This window comes from Canis aureus, chromosome 25 (assembly GCF_053574225.1).
Source record: "Canis aureus isolate CA01 chromosome 25, VMU_Caureus_v.1.0, whole genome shotgun sequence".
NCBI classification, from domain to species: domain Eukaryota; kingdom Metazoa; phylum Chordata; class Mammalia; order Carnivora; family Canidae; genus Canis; species Canis aureus.
The window spans coordinates 22,161,133-22,178,972 of record NC_135635.1 but is presented as its reverse complement, the minus strand read 5'-3'; the positions used below and the strand labels follow the sequence as shown (position 1 = coordinate 22,178,972).

Here is a 17,840-nt window from a genome sequence, read left to right as displayed (position 1 = left end):
GGGGTGTGATCCTGGAGACCTGGGACGAGTCCTATGTCGGGCTCCCCGCATGGAGCCTGCTTCTCCCTCTGCCTGTGTCTCTGCCTCTCTCTCTCTCTCTCTCTCTGTGTGTCTCTATGAATAAATAAATAAAATCTTTTTAAAAAATACTAAAAATAGAACTACAATACTATCCAGCAATACCACTTTTGGGTACTTATTTGAAGAAAACTAAAATGCGAACTCAGAAAGATAAATCCATCCGCATGTTCACTGCAGCATTATCTATAATAACTAAGATATGGGGCAGCCCGTGTGGCTCAGCGGTTTAGCACTGCCTTCAGCCCGGGGTGTGATCCTGGGGACCCGAGATCGAGTCCCGCATGGGGCTCCCTGCATGGAGCCTGCTTCTCCCTCTGCCTGTCTCTCTCTCTCTCTCAGTCTGTGTCTCTCATGAATCAATAAATAAAATCTTAAAAAAAAAGTTTAAAAAAATAACCAAGATATGGAAACAACCTAAGTGCCCATTGATGGATAAATGAAAAAAGAAGGTGTGGTATAAATGGAATACTAGTCAGCCATAAAAAGAATAAAATCTTATTATTTATGACAGCATGAATAGATCTTGAGAATATTATGCTAAAATGAAATAAGTCAGAGAGAGAAAGACAAGTACTGTATGATTTCACATGTATGTGAAATATTGAAAAAAAACACAAGTTCATAGACATGGAGAACAGAGTGGTGGCTACTGAAGATAGGGGATGGGTAGAAGAAAGGAGTTAAAGGGATCAAAAGGTAAGAACTTCCAAATACAAAATAAGTTAAGTCATGGAGTTGTAATGTACAGCATAGTATCTGTGGCTAATAATATTGTATGGCATATTTGGAAGTTGCTCAGACTGTAGACTTTAAAAATTATCATCATAAGAAAAAAAAAGGTTTGTAACTACGTAAGGGGACAGACGTTAATTAGACCTATTGTGGTAATAATTTTGCAATGTATATAGATATCAAATTATTATATTGTACAACTGAAAATAATAGATATTTGTTTGTTTGTTTGTTTATTTATTTAAAAGAAAGAGAGAAAGCATAAAAGAGGGACAGAGGGAGAGGAAGAAGCAGGCTCCCCACTGAACAGGGAGCCCAATGTGGGACTCAATCCCAGGACCCTGAGATCATGACCTGAACTGAAGGTGGAAAGAAACAGAAAATATGACCCATAACTCAGAGGAAAATCAAGATAAACAGACACAAAAATGGAAGAGATGATGAAACCAACAGACAATGGCCAATGTAATTAGACCCACATGTTTAAAATGGTAGAATAAAACATAATCATTATGAAGAGAAAAGCAAAAGATATAAGAAGAGCCTGTACAGAATGGCTACATTAAAAAATATGTATGATCTGAGATGTAAAACTATACTGGATAAGTTTACCAATAGCTTAGACACTGCTAAAGAAAAAAATATCAATTGTCTTCAAGATATAGTAAAAGAAGTTATGCGAAGTTAAGCATTGAGACCAAAAAAAAAAAAAAGACTGAAAAAATTATTCCTGGGACAGTAAAGTAGTCTAATATATATGTAATTAAAGTCTCAGGGGAGAGAAGATACAGGGACAGAAAAAAATGTTTGAAGAAAGAATGCCTAAACATTTTTCAATTTGCTAAAAATGATTAACCCAAAGATCCAAGAAGCAACAACCCAAAGCAGAATAAATATAAAGAAAACCAGTGAAAGTCACATTGTAATCAAATGTCCAACAACCAGCAATAAAGAAAGAATCTTAAAAGTAGCCAGAGAAAAGTAGACACATTGCATACTCAGGGGCAAAGACAAGAAAGACAAAAACAAAAAAACAAAAACAAAAACAAAAAAAAATTGGAAATATCTTTCAAGTACTATCAATCTAGAATTCTATACCCAGATAAAGTATCTTTCAAAAATCAAGGCTAAGTGGAGACTTCATCAGACAGACAAAACTGAGAGATAACAGACAACTACAATTGACTTCATGTTTTTCATATAATTTGAATTATTGGGGAAAAATATTGCATTACTTGGAACTAGCAAAGACAGTTAAGTCTTCTTTGAAATTTAAAGGCTTATCCTCTCCCACTCTTCCTCACAAACAGCATTACAGAGTGAGTCCATGTTAAATAACCCCAAGATATGAGCTTATGCATTCCTTTTTTTTTTTAAGATTTTATTTATTTATTCATGAGAGACACAGAGAGAGGGAGAGAGAGAGAGAGAGGCAGAGACACAGGCAAAGGGAGAAGCAGGCTCCATGCAGGGAGCCTGATGTGGGACTCGATCCCGGGTCCCCAGGATTACACCCTGGGCTGCAGGCCGTGCTAAACCACGGCGCCACTGGGGCTGCCCAAGCCTGTGCATTCCTAATACAATGTAAAGGATGTCATCTCATCTATCATACTTTGCCATAGTATGATAAATTGTACTATCACACAGCTTCTCAGTCTAAAGATTACTAACATTGTAAGATATGAATCACAGGAAAGAGAACTCTCTTCTTTTTAAACAAAGGTAAAACTGTATCAGTTTCCTCCTATCTAAAACAAAGAGAATCGTATAGATAACATCTAAGTTTCCTTCTATCTCTGAAAGTACGTAAGCCCAAGAAAAATGCTGGCATAACAATTTACTAAGTAAGAACTCTGCAATGTTACTCCTCTCAAATTAATAAATACATAATTATAAATTGTGATAAGTATCACACAGGATAAAACGTATTGATATCAGATAAAATAATAGGGGACCTAAGAGAGGTTGGGGGAATGCTATGGACTGAATTGTATCTGCCCCCATAAAATTCATATATTGAATCCTTAACCCCTAATGTGACAGTATTTGGAGATAGGATCTTCGCAATATAATTAAGTTTATTTATTTATTTATTTATTTATTTATTTTTATAATTAAGTTTAGATGAGGCCTTCATGATGGGAATAGTGCCCTTATAAGAAGAAACAACTTTCTCTTTCTCTTTGCCATGTGAGGATACAACAAGGTGGCCATCTCTGAGCCTGGAAGGGAGCCTTCACTAGAACCTAAAACCATGCTGGCATTCTGATCTCAGACTTCCAGCCTACAGAACTCTGGGAAAACAAATTTCTGTTGTTTAAGCCACCCAGCCACCTGTCTCATTTTGTTATGACGGCTCATGCTAAGATTACAAACTGTCAAGTAATGCCTCTCTTATGTAGTAACCAAGTAACATTTCAGCTGAGATCTAAAGGATGAGTAGAAACTGGAGTGAGAAAAGCATTTCAGGTAGGAAATAACATGTGAGAGGAACTGCAGCTAAGACAAGAAGAGTACCTTTGAGGAATTGCAAGAACGATGAATCTATCAAGATTGAGGAGGAGAATTTGGGGCCGTAGAGGTAGGCAGGGGCCATATTAGACAGGTGCTTGAAGGTAACATTACAAATCTTGGTCTCTATCCTATGTGCAAGGTTTAAAGCAAGGTGATAACATGAACACATGTTCATGTTAAAAATGTCTTAAAAATGTCACTGATTACAGTCTACAGGAGGGCTGTCCAATAGAAATATATTGCAAGCCACACAGGACATTTAAATTTTCTGTTAGTCACATTTAAAAAAATAATTATTCATGAGAGACACTCAGAGAGAGAGGCAGAGACACAGGCAGAGGGAGAAGTAGGCTCCATGCAGGGAGCTTGATATGGGACTCGATCCTGGGGCCCCAGGATCACGCCCTGAGCCAAAGACAGACGCTCAACCGCTAAGCCATGCATCTGTCCCTATTAGTCATATTTTTAAAAGTAAAGAGAAATCTATCAAATTATTTTTAGTGATAGATCTTATTTAGCTCAACATACCCAAACCATCAGATCATTATCATATCAATGTAAAAGTTTATTGACATCTTACATTTTTTTCCGTACTAAATCTTTGAAATTCAGTGTCTATTTTTTCCCCTTGTGTGTATTTTAAACTTACAGCACATCTCAGTTCAAACCTGCAGCATTTCCAGTGGTTAGTAGCCACCTGTGGCTGGTGGCTACTGTACTGGACAGTGCAGACCCAGAGAATGAACTGGGGATACTGGAATGAGAGCAGAAAGTTCAGTTGAGAGATTACTGCAGAAGTCCTAGTGACATTAAGTGTTGCTTAGGTTATGTAACAACAGAGATGGCAGGAAGTGAAGAGATTTGAGATTAGCATGGAAAGAATTAATAGCAATGGAAATGAAGGAATGTGAGGAAAAGCATTTATTTTTTTTTTAAATTTATTTATTTATTTATTTATTTTTTTTTTTTTTAAGGTTTAAATTTTTTTTTTTAAGGTATTTATTTATTTATTTGTGATAGTCACAGAGAGAGAGAGAGGCAGAGACACAGGCAGAGGGAGAAGCAGGCTTCATGCACCGGGAGCCCGACGTGGGATTCGATCCCGGGTCTCCAGGATCGCGCCCTGGGCCAAAGGCAGGCGCCAAACCGCTGCGCCATCCAGGGATCCCAGGAAAAGCATTTAAAAGTAAAATAAAACCAGAAATAAACCATAGGATAATTCTAAGACTGATCCTAATTAATGCTTTGATCTTATGTTTACTCTTCATAGAGGGGCCTTAAGCAGAATATATATCTTCTCTGTCACTTATGATTTTATTATTTTCCTTTTTATCCTTTCAATTTTGGTCAACTGCTTTTTTTACTTGGTCTGCTTCAAAATTCCTGTTCCTTTTTCATCTGTATAGTTAATTCAACTTGATTTAACACATATTATTGAATGATGGATTTGTGCAAAGCTTTGTGCCAAACACTGAGAAGATTAAAAAAAATAAGAAATGACACCCATTAAGAAGTTGAGTCTAGGGGTTCCTGGCTGGCTTCGGTGATCAAGAGTCTGACTCTTGACTTCATTTCAGGTCATGATCTCAGGGTGGTGGGATCAAGTCCGGCATCTGGCCGCCCACTTGGTGAGAAGTCTGCTTGAGCTTCTTGGATTCTCTTTCTCCCTCTCCCTCTCCTTCTCCCTACCACTCACTCTCTCTCTCTTAGATAAATAAGTAAATCTTTAAACAACAGTAACAACAACAACAAAAGAAGTTAAGTGTAATATATGAGACCTAAAACATTTATTCTTTTTCTTTCAATTTTTTTGGCTGTTTTTTTTTTTTTTTTGTCTGTTTGGTGTGGCAAATTCACAATAGGCAGATTTATTTTTAGAATTTGATCCAAAATCCAGAAAAAATAAATAAAAGGAGCTGAGTCCCTATTATGTTAGTACACAAAATAAACCAAAACTACATCAACATTTACCATGAGATCATTTAAATATATTTGCAAATGATCTGATAAGGGAAACATGATTTACAATATGGGAAACTTCTACCAACCAAAGACTTAAATGCAGTGTCCTGTAGGTCATCTAGACTACATTAGCATGGATGAACCAAGTGGTAGGTCCAAAATGCATTCCTCAAACACCCTCCTCAGAAGCAGACTTTGATAACTGTCTGTGGTAAAAAAAAAAAAACAAAAAAAACAAAAAAAAACAACTCCTGTTCTTCATCATACTGTATGGTCACTTTCTCCATTTTCTCCCATGATGATGAGTCCATTTTAAATACTTCAATTAATCTGAAAATATTCCAAATCCACAGAATAGCAGACGTTTCCATTCTTGCATCTGCAGATTGTGCAAGGAGATCCAGCCATGTTCAGACTGAACTGCTAAGCAGTTGAAATGCCACAGCTGTCCAGGCAAGTTTTTCTGATGTCATACGCAATGTTATCAGCTAGGCAGAGGTCACTGACCCGGCAGGGAAACAATGCCTTTCCAAGAGGGCTATGTACTCCCAGCTCAAATTGGAGTAAGTGGCCAGTAATCTATTTCTTCTTCGAGACACCAGCACTGCTAGCAGCTGTGAGTTCAATTGTCTCCACTTTGATAGAGCTTGTGTCCATTTTGATCTAAATATTAACTTGTGACCCTGGTGTCACACTTTGGGCAACAGAAAAGGTCAACGTTTGGATTCCAGCAATCACAAGCTGTCTATTGGCAGGATATCTTTTGGTCCTTGCAGGGACAGAGAGAACACCAGTTTCTTTCAAGATCCACACCTGCCTATTGCACTGCAGCTCTCCACTGGGGCAGTCACCAGAGCAGGAGGGCCTTAGAAAGGCAGATGCAGTCAAATCCCCATGCCAGGTTGATGGAGGCAGAATCGCTCCAACAGGTATGAGTTCTGAAGGCGCATTCATCAACATCAGTACAGGACTCCATCCTCATAAAAACTGCTTCTGCACACACAGTGGTACTGCTATGGCAGGTTAACGCAGCAGGTATGGTTGTGGCACCCAATGATCCCTCCTGTACATTCATCAATGTCTTTCTCACAGTGGGTTCCTTTGAAATCCAGAGGACAAACACATTTGTGAGGAGCCACGATGTTTCATATCTGCTGCCCTTTTGGCAGAACATTCTGCAGATGGTCCCATTCCCCACGTAGCCCAGTTTGTAGGTGCAGCTGTGTCCCTGGACAATGTTGGCGCAGATGGCATTCTTGTCACAGATGTGTTGCCTGTGGCCACATTCATCATACTTTGTACAAGAGAAGTCATCTACACGAATGTATCCTGGGACACAGTCATAGCGATATAACCCAGGCAAGTTGACACACACAGTATTGGCAGGACAGTAATGCATTTTAGCTGCACACTCATCAATATTTTCATGGTAGGCAGAGTCTCTCTGGCCACAGATGTACCATTCTCGCGCTCCCAAGTAGCTTCTGTATTCTAGTTTTTGCACTGTAAGTTTTCACCACATTTAGGTCTGTCTGCACAAAAGTTATAACCTCTACTGCATGTGATCCTTTTCTGAGCAGTTCAAAGGTAGGTATGCTTTTATAATTTTTACTGAAACTCCACCTCAGCATTCCCAGCATCTCTTAGTTAAAATCCACTGGCCTTCTGCAAGGACGTTTCCTGCATAGATACGTTTTGGTCAGCAGACTTTACAGCACTGGTTAGCAAAGTGCATGGGGAGGTAGTCTAGGGAGCAACTGAGAGGGAGATAGGACATCCTTTGACACTCCACAGCACCACTTTGCATGTTCAGTTCCCGCAGTGATCACCATTAACCCAGGAGACTTAGTCTCTATAGAGCAATCCACTCACCTGGCTGGCAGATCTCGTAATGAGCGTTTTACAATTAACTAGGTCTTGTCACTGCATAATTTAGTTTTGTTGGCATCTTGGCCAAAAGCTCCTGAAAATCCATTATTCCTTATGCCAGGCTTAAGAAATCACTGCAAGTTGGACAAATGTGATTCAAGTTCAGCACTATGTTATGTATACATTTGGCATAAAGATAATATTCCCATGTCAGATGATTCCTTTGAATAAGCCATGCTATTGGTTTCACTGACCAACATGACCTTGTGCCACTATCTGTCTACCATCCAGTATGAAAGTGCTTCAGTCCTAGGCTTTCCAATATAGTGGTATCAAATCTCATCCCTCAGACCATTGCTGTCCAATTCAAAATAGCTGTGTTCCAGTTCTCAAATGGACAGTATTACTTCTAAAGTCAATGATTTCTGCTGCACAGTGGCCAAGAAGAATAGCTCTTATTCCAGAACAGCTGACTTCATTTCTTCTAAGAAGAACAGTTCTTATTCCAGAATAGCTGAATTAATTTCTTTTTTTTTTTTAGCTGAATTAATTTCTTACTCACATGAGGGACTACATGGACCTCTCTTTGTATATCTTGCCTTCTCTAGGTTTCTTCGGTTCTTGTCCCCTTCCTACATCTTCAAAGTCAGCAGTGTAGCATCTTAGACTCTCTCTCTGCTTCTATCTTCATGCTGTGCCTCTCTTTATCTTGTCTTCACTGTTTAACAATTGTTTCCTGTTTCATCAAGAACATTCTTAGAGAATTTGTAAATCCCTATTTTTGGTGTAATGCTTGCCTGATCATTCCTCAGGATCAGTGAGAAGAACAAAAATCACTGTAGGCATTTTGAACAAAATGGGGTTTAACACTGGGAATTAAAGATTTACTAAACAATCTGAAGTGCTAGGAGAGCAAATGTTAGGGAAGCCCCTGAAAACTTTCAGGAAATCTAGAAGTACAAGAATACCAAGAAAGCTGCCTTTGTTGACCTTAGCTACTTCACCAAAGTGAGTGTTTTTCAGAAATGAGGATGTTTGGAAGCCATGGGCAAAACTTCATGTTAACCATCTCCTAATCCTCACCTGCCTGCCCATGGCTGTCTGCCCATGCCTGAAGAATAATGGATTTCCCCCTCTTTTTATATTTCAAGGATAAACCTCTCACTTGAGATTCTAACCTAAAATCTGCTGGCTAGGGATCCTGGTAAATGTAGTTGCCAGAGTCCTCCCTTGGAATGGAAGGGAGAATTTAGAAATAGGGTGGGCATGAAACTGAGTTGAAATATACAACCAGGCACATGTAGATTAGGCATATTGTTCAATCTGTGATAAAATATCATATGTCTATAAGCCTCAGATACCAATTTTAATTTTGTACTCCTAAATAAAATTTCAATTAGATTTCTAGCATTTGTATCTTGAATAATGTTTCTTTCACCAGAATCAGAAAGTATTTAGGGAGTTCAAAGGAAATTAAGCCATAAAAATGTATTTGAGAGATTGAATATACAAATGGAAAATAGATAGACCATATACAAAAATAGAACTTTGGTTTACAACCTATAGGAACCTGCCCAGGAAATGAACCCCTTTATGTACAGTAAACAACCCAGGAAGCCAACTAACTTTAAGTCAGACTTACAGGAAGCCAGATTGCTATCTCTCATAACAATCCAGGAAGCTAAGCAATAACTCCTGTAACAATCAGACCAAAATGGCCAGTACTTGATTCATAATTGATAGCTTTTCTGCTTTTTGTCCCCACTTCCAGTTTAGGACCAAGTAGAGAAAGTCAAGTACAGACCCCTAACCAATCATGAAAGATGCCTCACTTCTAGTTGGCCTGCCTATAGCTTCTCTATACCAATAGACTCCAATCAGGACCTACCTGAAGCCTTTTTTTTTCGTCCACTCTGAAGCTTTCCCAACTTTGCTTTTTACATTTGGTTGATCTTTATTTCTACAGTATTGATCAAGCTAGAATTTGATATAAAAGGAAACTGTATTTTGCAAAGGAAATAATGCACAAACTTCTAGGCACCAATTTTCTCATATGTAGCAGGCACTATGGGACAGTGGTTAAGTGCTTGAGTTGTAGAATCAGAAAATTAGACTTCAACTTGTATCATTTCCACCGTCTAGCTATATTTTTCTGGGTCATTAAGAGAATTAAACTAGGTAATAGTTGTAAACTACATTATCTAATTTTGTGTTATCATTATATTCTCTTTCCAATCTCGTGACCTCCATCCTATTCCTCATATGAATTACCTCTTGCTTCATCGACCTTCATCCCCCCCCAGCCTTCCTTCAACTAATCTAACAAGAAGCAACCAAGTAAATCTTCCTCAAGTGTTATCATCTCATTCCTCTACTCACAAAACGCCAGGGCCTTAAAAACATCCATAATATAGGGATCCCTGGGTGACTCAGTGGTTTAGTGCCTGCCTTTGGCCCAGGTAATGATCCTGGGGTCCCAGGATTGAGTCCCACATGAGGCTCCCTGCATGGAGCCTGCTTCTCCCTCTGCCTGTGTCTCTGCCTCTCTCTCTCTGTGCATGTCTTTCATGAATAAATACATTAAAAATCTTTTTAAAAAAATCCATAATCTTCTTTTTATATCTTCTCAGAACTCTCTCTCACAGAAAATTACCTTACATTCTAGCCAAATGCATATATTCACTGGTCTAGAGATATTCCACAAAGTCCCATGCAAATGACCACTTTTCCTCCATTGCTCATATTTAAAATAAAGCACATCTCTTTTCTTAATATATGAATCTTACATTTCATTTACAATCCAGCTCAAATCCTCTCCCTCCCATTAAGCCTTATCAGACAACTGCATTCCAGAGTAATTTCTTCCTCTCTAGAGTCCTAAAGCTTTTACTAGATTCACTGAGTCATATTCTGATTTTCAATAGAGACAATTTCTCATGTATGTGTATCAAAACTCAGTAAGAAAATAGTACTTCTACAGGCAGGGCTAGTAGTTTATTCTTTTGTTGTGTATTGCCATATACATAAGCATACAATTGTAATTGCTATTCAGAACTATGTTTCTGTTATTGGTGCCAAACACTCATTTTATCTGATTTAATTTTCTTCAGAACTCTTGTGGGAGGGGCTATAATTGGCCACTTATCAGGCAAGAAAATTTAAACATAGAGAGGTTGAGTTATTTGCCCAAGGTCACAGAATTAGTAAGATAATTTGAACCACCTAGGTATCTCCAATTCCACAACTTTTGCTATTAATAACATTTTGTGGATTGCTTAAACATACTGCTTTATGAAATCTTACCAGATACACATATAAATTTCCTCTCTTTATTTCGAATGTCTCCACGGGAACCCAAATATGAGATTCAGTTTAGAGATCATTTATTTCTATAGTAGAATCAACTTCCTAAGACATTTTTCCTCAATCTGTGATAGAAACCTTGAAATAACCAGAAAGGCTTCAAAAAGTACATTTACTTTACCATGTAGGTTCTTCAGAATTGAAACACGGCAGAAAAAAATCACATGAGGCCATGCAACATCCTATTGCCAGTCATTCCTATTTTGAGCAGAATTTGGATGCCACTATTCACCCAAAATTTTTAGGTGGGTTTTAGAATATATGTCTTAGGTCCTAGATAAAAATAAGAATAGTTGTTATTCATAGCATTTCAGTAATAAATTACAATCAAAACTAATGTAAAATTTGACATATTGAATATTCCATAAAGATTTATTGTGAGGGAGGATATTTTTGGCTTTTTGATTCATTTGATTTTTGTTTTTTTTACCTTGTCTCTCTCAATAATCTTTGATATACATTCATTTTTAAGATGGTGTGGAAAAGTAGAAGCACGGTGGGGTTGGAAAAAAACCTTGTCCAAAGTATCTTACAGTTTTAAATTCTTTAATCAGAGAAGCATATGAACTCTCTTGAGTTTTACTGAATTAAAAAAAACAAAAACAAAAAATCACCTAATTTTAAACCTGACCATTCAAGAATATTAAACTGACTTGGCTCTTTTGGCAATCCATGGTAAGGAAAGTTGGGAAAATCCAATCCTGACAAAGAAATTCCAATTCAAAGAGAGTAATGTTAAATAAAGATCTTTCTCAAAATACACTTAAAATATAAAGAGGCCATATCTTTATTTTATGCTTGTTTGTTCTATAAAGATACAAATGTATGGAAAGGAAATGAAAAATTTAAATCAACATTCAGTGGTAATTAAAAGCAATTGTAGTCCTCAGGCTGTTTCTTTCCAATATGATCCAGTGATCAGAAGGAATTGGAAATGATTACATTTTAACTAGAAACACATTTCTGTCCAGCACTGAGCTTCCAAGCATGAAAAAGGCACAGTGGTGGCCCCTGTTTGTGTTTCCATCTGGGGCTCTAATTTGAACTTCAGTGATTATTCTGCCAGACTTCTGGCTGTGCAAAGATCCAGAAAGTCAAAGCCAGCATATTCTTGTATGCTGTTTCATGCAAAAAAATAAAATTGCACCAATTACCATGTTTGCATTTTGTAGAATGGCTCTATTTAAATCGATTATAGGTTAAACAAGAGCATTTGTAAAATTCACAGCTCAGAGTTAATCTGGCTTTATTCCAAGGCCCCCGATCTGAGAAGTAAGTGATTGCAAGCACTCTTGGAAAAAAAAAGTTAGCAATGGCCTATAATGGAAAACAGTTTGAAACAATTAAATTAAGCCTGCTTTTCAAATTAAGAAATTCATCCCATTGCTGGCCTTTCACTTGAAAGATTTCTTCAGATCCCATTAAAAATGCTCATCTTTTTATGATATTTAGTTCATGCTTCCAAAATGATATCGTCATCAGTGATAAGGATAAAAGCAATGAGAAATGTAATGCCTCATGCCAGGAATTACTTGGTCATAGAAAGCACCTGAAGGCTGTTGTAGTTGCTCTGACTTCAGAGCTCCTGGCACTGGGAATTCTGTTTTCTATGGCCAGGAGAGAACAGCGAAGTCATAGAAGTCTTGAGGGGGGAAAGAGAATAACTTTGTGATCCCTAAAAAGCTTGGCAACTTACTATATTTTATGTGATAAGTACAGTCCTTTCATTTTCTTATTCTAAACACACATGAATCTTTTTGATCAATGAATCTTTGCTCCTGATTCTTATTCTGAGAATCTAATCATTCCTTAGAACTTTTATATAAAGTTTTTAAAGGATATGATGTCATTCTTGGAGTTTTCAAAATTTGTTTACAAGGTATGAAAACTGAATGCCTATAAAATAACAGAGTAAGAGCTTCTTTATCTATAATCCTTTAGATATGTTTTGTTCCCAACACATTTTCCCCAGAAAGATAAAGGGGAGAAATGCTCTAATGAGAAAAGCAAATCACTATTTGTGGAAACAAGTTAGATGCCCTCATTCATTTCATTTCATTTCACAAATATACATATAATGTTTCCTATGTTCCAGGTACCATTCTCAACACTTCTCAAATATGAATTCATTTAACCTATCCATCAACACCATAAAACAAGGTACTATCATTAACCCCATTTTACAGATGAGATGGAAGGAGAGGTTAAGTAACTTGCCTAAGATCATATAGCTGGGAAGACAAAATGTTGAAGTTCTGCAGTCCGTCTCATGTCTATAAGGAACCTTGATGGTGTGAACGAGCATATGGCCCACATAGACTATCAACAAAAGCTGTTCAGTGGCATGGGTTTTGAGAACAAATGGTAAAATCATTCTGTATTTGGTTGTATGAATTTTATAGCTCAGAGGTGATTTTTCATGTTTCTCATGTAAAGGGTAAAATATTCAAATGCCGCCATAAAATCTCTAGCTGCATCTGATGAGAAAAATATACAAAAGTCAGATGTTTTGTCTGGCTTTTCTCATTAGTATATGATAGCAAGGCTAGATCTTTAAAATATAATACTAAGATGAAGATTAGAAAGAAAATTATATAGATATAAGTATCTATATATTTCACAGTACAACTTATGTAAATCTATAAAAATATAAGCAACATAAAACCATAATATATGTTTTACAAATACATATACAAAACCAAAAATGGATACATAGCAAACACATTAGAAGAGTTTAAATAAAACAGGAGCAGAGTTTTACAGGAATCATTAATCACAGACTGAGGTTTGTGATTAACTCAACTCTTTGCCCCAAGGTCTGAGGCGAGGAGAAAGCATTTATCTATTTATCCATGCGTGTATAGAGTCCTCTTATCTATGTATGCATTCATGCCAACAAAAGAAAGTGAGAATGTTTTCTGTGTTGCTGATACTCATTAGATTATTTTATTATATAATAATTATTAATCATTGTTAGTAGCAGTTCTCCCACATTTTGGCCCCAAGATATTTTACACCATGTAAATTATTAAGGACTCTAAAGAGTTTATAGCCTAGAGACATATGTCTATATCAATTTGTCTGTTGATACTTATCATATTAGAAATTAAGACTAAGAAGGTTTAATTACTTATTAATTTAAAAATAACAGGACAACCTCATTACATGTTAATATAAGTAACTTATTTTTAATGAAAAATGATTATATTTTCCAAGACAGGAAAATCTAGCAAGAAGGATCATTTTTACACATTTTTGCAAATATTTTTTATATTTGGATTAACTAAAGATAGTTGGATCTACATATCTGCTTCTGCATTCTATTTTTGGCATGTGTTGCTTTGGTTGAAGTATATAAAGAAGATCCGGCCTCACACAGATGTGTAATTAGTAAAAGAAAGAATATTTCAAAGGCCTTTCAGATAATTGTGGATCTTACTTTTTGATATGGTACCAAAACTTGACAAGTTATTAATGGTTGTTGCAATGTGGAATCAGAAACCATATTAATTCACTTTTTGTATTGTGTTACATTAAAATTCACTGGTGTATGTTATACTTTGAATGGGTCTTTTACTAATGCATGCTTTGTAACAGCATGCATTGATCATTTGAAAATTACTGGTTCACTGAATTATGCAGATCTTCCAAATGTTGACACATTTCATTAAGCAATATCAAAATACTACCTTTGTTAATATCCATGTAATAACTACAAATCTCATCCCAAAAGTGTCTTTTGAATTTGGGGAAGCTCTAAGTTCATGGTGGTAGATACACATTTTTCCAAAATTTCAATTTTCATTTGAAAGTTTAAATGTTATTATTGGCACTTGATAACAATTATTTTTCTTAAAATGACATACTCATTTCATTCATTTTTTATAGAATGATAGTTTATAGACATTCTTTTAAGTAAAAGTGTTATTTAGCCTGCAACTCAAACAATGGTTTTTCCTATAGGCAACTTTGTACTTTGGTATGCAAAAGAAGTACTTAATGTGTACAGAATATTTAAAAGACATGTAGGCTGAAATTTCATAAATTTTCACTGCTTTGTCAAGGACATTTTAAAGTAAGACATCTTTCTTTTAACAGTGAATACATGGCAATAAAGAACACAATGTCTGATTCTATCTACTTGATTCCTGCAAAGACACCAGCACATTTCCCTACAACCAGGATATAGTAAATAGAAAATAATATCTTACCATCATTTAGAAACTAGTTTTGGTGTCACAGGATCCTCAGGGGTCCAGAGACTGCACTATTATTCCAAAACATGAGATTTATTCAAACCCAGCACCTGAAGAATTTACATGCTAAATATATGTATCCTAAAATACCTAATGAAATTTAGAGCAGGTACTTCCTGACTCTCAAATAAGAATGAATCCAGAGTTTTCAAGACCATCTGTTCCTTAATTAATCTTGTTTGCCTTAGTTATGTTTGGAACAGTGATTTTTAAAAAGACAAATATTTAAGTGCATTTTCAAACTTTCTTAACTTCCTGTTCCCAAGGACTTCACAGCTTCCCCAATGAGATTACCAGTTAAATCAGTGGACAGTTCTTTGCTTTATGGCTTATTCAGAAGGTGGATCTGAGGCTGTTTCAGACCTGAGCTGGGTCACTGATCAATACTTAATCAACTCACCCACCACAATTCACTAAAACAGTTTTTTGGAGTTGTCTGTTTGATTCCAGTTCCCAGTCCACCCCTACTCCATTAAAATCTGCAGAAACACAAGTGTTTCTTGCCACATATGTTCTAGTTCTTGCCCTTGAAGAATATTTTTTTATAATAAATTTATTTTTTATTGGTGTTCAATTTACCAACATACAGAATAACACCCAGTGCTCATACCGTCAAGTGCCCCCCTCAGTGCCTATCACCCATTCACCCCCACCCCCTGACCTCCTCCCAATTCCACCACCCCTAGTTCGTTTCCCAGAGTTAGGAGTCTTTATGTTCTGTCTCCCTTTCTGATATTTCCCACACATTTCTTCTCCCTTCCCTTATATTCCCTTTCACTATTATTTATATTCCCCAAATGAACGAGAACATATAATGTTTGTCCTTCTCCGATTGACTTACTTCACTCAGCATAATACCCTCCAGTTCCATCCACGTTGAAGCAAATGGTGGGTATTTGTCGTTTCTAATGGCTGAGGAATATTCCATTGTATACATAAACCACATCTTCTTTATCCATTCATCTTTTGATGGACACCGAGGCTCCTTCCACAGTTTGGCTATTGTGGCCATTGCTGCTAGAAACATCGGGGTGCAGGTGTCCCGGCGTTTCATTGCATCTGTATCTTTGGGGTAAATCCCAAACAGTGCAATTGCTGGGTCGTAGGGCAGGTCTATTTTTAACTCTTTGAGGAACCTCCACACAGTTTTCCAGACTGGCTGCACCAGTTCACATTCCCACCAACAGTGTAAGAGGGTTCCCTTTTCTCCGCATCCTCTCCAACATTTGTGGTTTCCTGCCTTGTTAATTTGCCCCATTGTCACTGGTGTGAGGTGGTATCTCATTGTGGTTTTTTTTTTTTTGTTTTTTTTTTTTATGTTTCTCACTGTCTTTGATCAGGTCTTTATTTAAAATTAGCTGTCCAAAATGATTTGAGTTTTATGGAATAAACAAATATAAGTTTTTAGGCAGCGGGCTTCTTCTCTTCCGTGGTAGGTTTCTTTTCTGCAGGTTTCTTGTCAGCTGCTGGTTTCTTGGTAGCTGCAGCCTTTTTTCCTACCACAGGTTTCTTCGGCTTTTTCACACCAACAGTTTTCTTTCCTTTCTTCCCTACCGTGGGCTTCTTGCCTGGAACCCCCTTCTCCTCCGATTTGGCTTCTAAGGCTGCTGCCGCCTTATCCATCCGGAGTTTGTGATTCTTGGCCTGGCGAAGAATGGTGTTCCGGCGCATGGTCTTTGCATACGGGTTTAGCTTCAACATGATTCTTAGGTTCTTCAGTGGATTCTTCTTCAGGACTCTACGATGAATCTTCTTGCGTGGTGCTCGGAGGGCTCTTTGGATCTCTGGGCTTTTCAAGATTCTGCTGAGGTCTGTATTAAGCATCTTATGCATGGGAAGGTTGTAGTTACTCTTGAGGGAGGCAGCCTTACGCCAAGTGCCATACAGATCGTCTAACTTGCGGAAAGCACTTTCAGTCCAAATGCAGAAACGTCCCACATGCCCACCAGGAGCAAGTTTCAGAATGTTCAGCTTGCTTACATTGAGTAAAGTAATTCCAGGGATGTTTCTGAAGGCCTTGATGATACCGTTGTCTTCATTGTAGATGATGCAGGGTCCCCTGCGCTGGATACGACGACGGTTTCTCATTTTGCCTTTGCCAGCTCTCATTCGCTGAGAGGCATAGACCTTCTTGATATCATTCCAGGCTTTAAGTTTCTTAAGAAGCAAAACCGCCTCCTTGGTCTTCTTGTAGCCTTCAACTTTATCTTCAACCACCAAAGGAAGTTCAGGAACTTCCTCAATACGATGACCTTTAGACATGACCAGTGCTGGTAAGGCTGAGGCAGCCAGGGCAGAGCAGATGGCGTATCGCTTTTGTGTTGTGTTCACTCTGCGGTGCCAACGGCGCCAGGTTTTGGTTGGTGCAAACATGCGGCCTCCACGACACATATTTCCAAAAGCACCCTGGCCAGAACGGTGAGTCCCACCGCCTCGAACTCGGGGAATTCGAGCCACGGCTCTGCCAGTACCCCAAGACTCAGCACTGGTTTGATGACCTGCTAATTCACTGACAGCATATGGCTGTCTGTTGTTTTTGCGCAAGTTGGTGTGAACAAAGTTCACGATATCGGGTCGAATGGGAGCCTTAAACACAGCAGGCAAGGTAACATTTTTGCCGGATGATTCCCCCTTTTCGGAGTACACAGATATCAACGGACGAGCACACGCCATCGCGGGGAGAGGAGAGTCATTTTGGTTTTGATTTGTATTTCCCTGATGGCAAGTGATGCAGAGCATTTTCTCATGTGCATGTTGGCCATGTCTATGTCTTCCTCTGTGAGATTTCTCTTCATGTCTTTTGCCCATTTCATGATTGGATTGTTTGTTTCTTTGCTGTTGAGTTTAATAAGTTCTTTATAGATCTTGGAAACTAGCCCTTTATCTGGTAGGTCATTTGCAAATATCCTCTCCCATTCTGTAGGTTGTCTTTTAGTTTTGTTGACTGTATCCTTTGCTGTGCAAAAGCTTCTTATCTTGATGAAGTCCCAATAGTTCATTTTTGCTTTGGTTTCTTTTGCCTTCGTGGATGTATCTTGCAAGAAGTTACTGTGGCCGAGTTCA

At 37.7% G+C, this 17,840-nt stretch overlaps 1 protein-coding gene and 1 pseudogene across 1 annotated transcript; both read right to left on the bottom strand.

Moving 5' to 3' along the window:
- Positions 1-5,543: 5,543 nt before the first annotated feature.
- Positions 5,544-9,451, bottom strand: LOC144297748 (protein kinase C-binding protein NELL1 pseudogene; annotated as a pseudogene).
- Positions 9,452-16,108: 6,657 nt separating this feature from the next.
- Positions 16,109-17,477, bottom strand: LOC144297077 (large ribosomal subunit protein uL4). The gene has a single exon (XM_077870679.1). The coding sequence runs from the start codon at positions 17,448-17,450 to the stop codon at positions 16,182-16,184; it is 1,269 nt and encodes a 422-aa protein (XP_077726805.1). The 5' UTR covers positions 17,451-17,477; the 3' UTR covers positions 16,109-16,181.
- Positions 17,478-17,840: the final 363 nt, after the last annotated feature.

Excerpts from the sequence above, each read along its gene's own strand:
- LOC144297077 (XM_077870679.1), bottom strand. The coding sequence starts at position 17,450 with ATGGCGTGTGCTCGTCCGTTGATATCTGTGTACTCCGAAAAGGGGGAA.